The sequence below is a fragment of the Seriola lalandi genome, unplaced genomic scaffold (assembly GCF_002814215.2).
Source record: "Seriola lalandi dorsalis isolate HSWRI2012SDOR001 ecotype SW California unplaced genomic scaffold, Sedor1 jcf7180002054557, whole genome shotgun sequence".
In the NCBI taxonomy this organism is placed as follows: domain Eukaryota; kingdom Metazoa; phylum Chordata; class Actinopteri; order Carangiformes; family Carangidae; genus Seriola; species Seriola lalandi.
The window spans coordinates 79,146-85,554 of NW_019525110.1; the positions used below are offsets into that span (position 1 = coordinate 79,146).

A 6,409-nucleotide genomic window follows, 5' to 3' on the forward strand; every position below is an offset into this window, starting at 1 on the left:
CTGTCCTCTGAATCTGAATCTGTCCTGACTCTGTCCTCTGACTCTGTCTCCATCCTCTCACTCTGTCTCCGTCTCTGTCCTCTGACTCCGTCCTCTCACTCGGTCTCCGTCCTCTGAATCTGTCCTCTGTCTCCATCCTCTCATTCTGTCCTCTGACTCTGTCCTCTGTCTCCGTCCTCTGACTCTGTCTCCGTCCTCTCACTCTGTCCTCTGACTCTGTCTTCTCACTCTGTCTCCATCCTCTCACTCCGTCCTCTGACTCTGTCTCCGTCCTCTGACTCCGTCCTCTGTCTCCGTCCTCTCACTCTGTCCTCTGACTCTGTCCTCTCACTCCGTCCTCTGACTCTGTCTCCGTCCTCTGACTCCGTCCTCTCACTCTGTCTCTGTCCTCTGTCTCCGTCCTCTCACTCCGTCCTCTGACTCTGTCTCCGTCCTCTGACTCCGTCCTCTCACTCTGTCTCTGTCCTCTGTCTCCGTCCTCTCACTCCGTCCTCTGACTCTGTCTCCGTCCTCTGACTCCGTCCTCTCACTCTGTCTCTGTCCTCTGTCTCCGTCCTCTCACTCTGTCCTCTCACTCTGTCCTCTCACTCTGTCTCCGTCCTCTCACTCTGTCTCTGTCTCCATCCTCTGACTCCGTCCTCTGACCTTGTCTTCTGACTCTGTCCTCTGAATCTGTCCTCTGAATCTGTCTTCTGACTCTGTCTCCGTCCTCTGACTCCGTCCTCTGACTCCGTCCTCTGAATCTGTCCTCTGACTCTCAATCTGTCTCTGTCTCTGAATCTGTCCTCTGACTCTGTCTCCGTCCTCTGACTCTGTCCTCTGTCTCTGTCTTCTGACTCTGTCTTCTGACTCTGTCCTCTGACTCTCAATCTGTCTCTGTCTCTGACTCTGTCTCTGACTCTGACTCCGTCCTCTGACTCTGTCCTCTGAATCTGTCCTCTGACTCGGTCTCTGTCCTCTGACTCTGTCTCCGTCCTCTGTCTCCGTCCTCTGACTCCGTCCTCTGACTCTGTCCTCTGAATCTGTCCTCTGACTCTGTCCTCTGACTCTGTCCTCTGAATCTGTCCTCTCACTCTGTCCTCTGAATCTGTCCTCTGACTCTCAATCTGTCTCTGACTTTGTCCTCTGACTCTGTCTCCGTCCTCTGACTCTGTCCTCTGTCTCCTGAATCTGTCCTCTGACTCTGTCCTCTGACTCTCAATCTGTCTCTGACTCTGTCCTCTGACTCTGTCTCCGTCCTCTGACTCTGTCCTCTGTCTGTCCTCTGAATCTGAATCTGTCCTGACTCTGTCCTCTGACTCTGTCTCCATCCTCTCACTCTGTCTCCGTCCTCTGACTCCGTCCTCTCACTCTGTCTCCGTCCTCTGAATCTGTCCTCTGTCCTCTGTCTCCATCCTCTCACTCTGTCCTCTGACTCTGTCCTCTGTCTCCGTCCTCTGACTCTGTCTCCGTCCTCTCACTCTGTCCTCTGACTCTGTCCTCTCACTCTGTCTCCATCCTCTCACTCCGTCCTCTGACTCTGTCTCCGTCCTCTGACTCCGTCCTCTGACTCTGTCCTCTCATTCTGTCTCCGTCCTCTGTCTCCGTCCTCTGTCTCCGTCCTCTGTCTCCGTCCTCTCACTCTGTCCTCTGACTCTGTCCTCTCACTCCGTCCTCTGACTCTGTCTCCGTCCTCTGACTCCGTCCTCTCACTCTGTCTCTGTCCTCTGTCTCCGTCCTCTCACTCTGTCCTCTCACTCTGTCTCCGTCCTCTGACTCCGTCCTCTCACTCTGTCTCTGTCCTCTGTCTCCGTCCTCTCACTCTGTCCTCTCACTCTGTCTCCGTCCTCTCACTCTGTCTCTGTCTCCATCCTCTGACTCTGTCTCCGTCCTCTGACTGTCCTCTCACTCTTTCCTCTGTCTCCGTCCTCTCACTCTGTCTCAGTCCTCTCACTCTGTCTCTGTCCTCTGACTCTGTCTCCGTCCTCTCACTCCGTCCTCTCACTCTGTCCTCTCACTCTGTCTCTGTCCTCTCACTCTGTCTCCGTCCTCTGACTCTGTCTCCGTCCTCTCACTTTGTCCTCCGTCCTCTGTCTCTGAATCTGTCCTCTGACTCTGTCTCCGTCCTCTCACTCTTTCCTCTGTCTCCGTCCTCTCACTCTGTCTCCGTCCTCTCACTCTGTCTCAGTCCTCTCACTCTGTCTCTGTCCTCTGACTCTGTCCTCTGACTCTGTCCTCTCACTCTGTCTCCGTCCTCTGACTCTGTCTCCGTCCTCTCACTTTGTCCTCCGTCCTCCGTCCTCTCACTCTGTCCTCTGTCTCCTTCCTCTCACTCTTTCCTCTGTCTCCGTCCTCTCACTCTGTCTCCGTCCTCTCACTCTGTCTCAGTGAAGGTTCAGACTCTACTGTGGTGCATGTCCTGATTAAAACACAGGGAGTGACAAAGCCTTCGGAGGTGGTTTGTATGGACACAGTGAGGGACACAGTGAGGGACACAGTGAGGGACAGCAGGTCTTACCGTGGACATGAGACTGCTGGAAACTTTTCCCTGGAGCAAAGTGGAAGTTTCCTGCCACCTGCAGAGACAAAGACAGAAGTGATGAGGACATGTCCAACATGTCCTGAACTAAGTCTCAGACCAACCTAGCTTGTTCCTCTGAACATTAGACCTGTTTCCTCCTGCTGATCAGCTGACTACCTGACATACTAATGATGATTACAGGTGAGTGGTGTCACCTTGTTGACCTCCAGGAAGCCGTACACCTGGCAGCCCTCGTTCTTCTGTTCCTGCATCTTCTGAGTGAAGCCCTCTCTCTTACACTGCTCGATGGTGTCAGCGCTTTTAAACGCCCAGCCTCGCCGCCGGTACGCCTCCCGCACGTCATCACAGGTGTTACAGCACCTGCACACGCACACGCACGCACACACACACACACACAGTAAAAACAGGATCATAAAGAAAATACAGAGAAAAGGTGTGTGTGTGTGTGTGTGTGTGTGTGTGTGTGTGTGTGTGTGTGTGTGTGTGTGTGTGTGTGTGTGTCTGTCTTACTTCAGGTCCTCAGTCTCAGCTCCGTAGCAGCTCTCACATCTGTTTGGGTCCAGTGTGGTGGGGTCAAACACTTCACCATCGTCAGCTTTACCAAGTTCTACACAACAACAACGACATCGTCAACAACAACATCAACAACAACGATGAAATCATCAACAAAACCATCACCAACGACAACGAAATCAACAAGATTAATAAAAATGTCAGCAAGAAAACCTTTGTAGCTTTAGCTTAGCTTTAGCCTGTGTTGACCTCAGCAAACTACTGCTCTCTTTCTCACACTGTTAAAACACACTATAAGGAAGTGTGACCAGATCACTGCAGCTCCTGTCAGGAGGTCAAAGGTCAGCACTGTACCGTGTTTCTCTGCCTCAAGGGTGACGGGCTTCAGGTCTTTATCCAGACGCTGTTTGAACAGGTTGTGTTCAACGTCCAGCTGCTGCTCTCCGGCCACATCCATTGCATCTATACTGAGGTCTTGGGGGGGGGGCACAAGAGAGGGTGCGTTTATAATCAACATGTAATCATTAGCATGTTAGCTTCTCCAGAAGAAACATCTGTGTTACTCACAGGCGCAGGGCATGTGAGGGAAAATGACGTCGATGTTGATTTTGAGCTTGTCTCCTCGTGACGTGTCGACGTAGAGCTCAGGATGAACCTGTAGCACAAACACATCTCAGTTCAAACACGGCCGACTCTGAGGCAGCAGACTCTTCCCTGAAGAAATCTGACAGACTTAATGATCCGTCACTGTCATCATCATACTGGTAGATACCTGTGTTTCCTCTACACTCTAATGTTATCGACTGTGGATCATTCATTCATCTGTGACTTTCATCACCTCAAAATAATCAGGTAAAAAACAGATTTATCTTTAATTTCTTTAAGTACTTTTAGGACTTCTTGTTTTTCACTCATTCATCAGATAACACTCACCTCTTTAGTGAGGTAGTACTGCAGCTCCGAGACGAACAGGATCAACATGATGACGCCGCTGATGATGGTCACTGGGGGGTGGGGGGACAGAGAGAAAGGGGGGGGTTAATGCTGTATGTGCAGCATCAAATCCTCCCACTTTTTTAACTTCAATTATTAAATTACCTTTTGATCAACTGATCAATTAATCGACTTATCGCTGCACCTCTAATTTCTCTATGTCTATGATACTGAAGTGTATATAATTATATATGTATACAGATTTTCTACCGTCACCACTTTCATCTCTTTAAATCTGTTTTATTCATGTCATTAAAAGTGATTCATCTGACCTGACCTTTGTCTGTGCTGCTGGCATCAATAAAGTTTTATTTAAATTCACCTCTCTAATTTAAGATGAGGTGTACACCAGTCAGTCAGTGAAATATTAATAAAGTTTCTTTTTGAATTCACCTCTCTAATATAAACTGCTGTGCTCACCAGTCAGTCAATGAACTATTAATAAAGTTTTATTTAAATTCACCTCTCTCATATAAACTGCTGTGCTCACCAGTCAGTCAATGAACTATTAATAAAGTTTTATTTAAATTCACCTCTCTCATATAAACTGCTCACCAGTCAGTCAGTGTGTTTGAAGAGAAGCTGAATGACTGTATTTGTGTTTCTATCTGGTGTAACGTGATAAACTGTGACCGTGTTCAGCTTCTCTCCGTTTATTAAAACACTGTGACTTCGTGTCGATGACTCGTCTGATAATTATCACAGGTAAAATGTGGAATGAATCGGTTAGCCTTGTTGTTAGCCGCAGCAGCTAACCGCCCGCTCCGGGATAAATCGGCCGCTCACCGGTCGCTCCTCCCCAGGTCTTCACTCGGAAATCCTCCAGAGTTTTTGGATAAGCGTCAAACTGCTTCAGTTTGTTCAACGTGTCCATTTTGTGAAGCAAAAAACCGCCGCTGAACACAACCGTTACCGACAGATTCCTGCACTCCAGACACACATCAGTCCTCCTCTTTCACTTCCGGGACGAGCACGGGCCACGGCTCGACCAATCAGAGCCGGCCGCGTAATTCACTTTTTTCTTTTCTTTTCTTTTCTTTTCTTTTTCCTCAGTGTGTCAGTGAGTGAGTGACATCGTGGACACAAAATAAATTGTTTGAAAAAGAACTGAATGACTGAATCAATTGGATTTAAATGTGTCAGTTTTATATGTTTTATATAATGTATATTAAATTTTATTTCATTATGTGGCCAATCTCTCTCATGGATTCATAATGTTTCATATCAAACATTAATAATACTCCAGTTTCCATGTAAAAAAAATAATTCCAATAAAAGAAATACCTGGAAAATAGATTATATACACACACACACACACACACGCACGCACGCACACACACACACACACACACACACACACACACACACACACACTACTTTGGGCAGATCTTTTTGTGATTTTCTGAGCTCAGATCTGTAAAAAGCTGATTCTGTAACATCTGTCAGGCTGGTGACTGACATGTCTTGATGACTGTGGACATGGTGAAGTCATGTGAGGATCAGCAGATTTATATTTAGTTTTATTAGACTTTGTACAGAAAACAGAAACATATTTACATTATTGACACTGAGCTCATCATGACACAGTCTGATCTCCAAACTTCATCTGTTCTGGTCCCTCACTAATCAAACCTGATCATCAACAATGTCAAACTGCCAAAATCGATCAGCTGGATGTGTCAATAATCAATAATCACTGTCACATGACAGCTCATCAGCAGACCTTCATTTATCAGCATTTGTTTTGACAGTTGAGTTTCTGTGCGGCATTTGAAGGAGGGAAGAAGAACGACAGAAGATGAAGACACTGATGAAGTGATGATGAGAAGATCAGAAACAGCACGGACGTCCTTCATCACTCCTCCTCCTCCAATCCCTCCTCCTGCTCCTGCAGCTGGATGCGGGAGGCGAGCTCCTGCTCACTGACCTTCAGTTGACCTATGACTCCCAGGTCAGCCACGGCCGTCTGGACCAGCCGCAGACGGGTCTCTCTGAGGGAACGCCTCAGCTTGGCTCGCCGGTTCTGAAACCAGATCTGAGAAGAGAAGAAGAACTTTATGTTCTAATTTAAGATGTTTATTATAGATAATTTATCATATATCATGTTATAGGCTCTGAAGTTCCCTCTCTGTGTAACTGTCCTGCTGTCGTACAGAGACTCCGCAGGAAGAACTTCAACCAGAACTAATTAAACTCAGTCTGAACCTGGATCCGGTCCTCGTCCAGGTCCAGTCTCCCAGCCAGCTGCTCCCTCAGCTGGATCCCTGGATAACAGTTCACCTGGAACACCGTCTCCAGGACGCTCACCTGCACACACACACACACACACACACACACACACAGAGACACACACACACAGAGACACACACACACAGAGACACA

At 48.0% G+C, this 6,409-nt stretch overlaps 2 protein-coding genes across 3 annotated transcripts in view; both read right to left on the reverse strand.

Moving 5' to 3' along the window:
- Window positions 1-4,986, reverse strand: part of ergic3 (ERGIC and golgi 3) — a 21,521-nt gene extending 16,535 nt beyond the window's left edge. For both annotated transcript variants that reach the window (XM_023415769.2, XM_023415767.2), the window contains exons 1-7: window positions 4,814-4,986; window positions 3,968-4,038; window positions 3,602-3,689; window positions 3,389-3,508; window positions 3,032-3,128; window positions 2,716-2,881; window positions 2,498-2,555 (exon numbers count right to left, since the gene is read on the reverse strand). In XM_023415769.2, coding sequence (XP_023271537.1) covers window positions 2,498-2,555; window positions 2,716-2,881; window positions 3,032-3,128; window positions 3,389-3,508; window positions 3,602-3,689; window positions 3,968-4,038; window positions 4,814-4,901 — 688 coding nt within the window. In that variant the 5' untranslated portion in view covers window positions 4,902-4,986. The remainder of the gene's footprint in view (window positions 1-2,497; window positions 2,556-2,715; window positions 2,882-3,031; window positions 3,129-3,388; window positions 3,509-3,601; window positions 3,690-3,967; window positions 4,039-4,813) is intronic.
- An 889-nt stretch (window positions 4,987-5,875) lies between these two features.
- hesx1 (HESX homeobox 1) overlaps window positions 5,876-6,409 on the reverse strand; it is a 3,183-nt gene continuing 2,649 nt past the window's right edge. The window contains exons 3-4 of the mRNA XM_023415766.2: window positions 6,233-6,334; window positions 5,876-6,062 (exon numbers count right to left, since the gene is read on the reverse strand). Coding sequence (XP_023271534.1) covers window positions 5,883-6,062; window positions 6,233-6,334 — 282 coding nt within the window. The 3' untranslated portion in view covers window positions 5,876-5,882. The remainder of the gene's footprint in view (window positions 6,063-6,232; window positions 6,335-6,409) is intronic.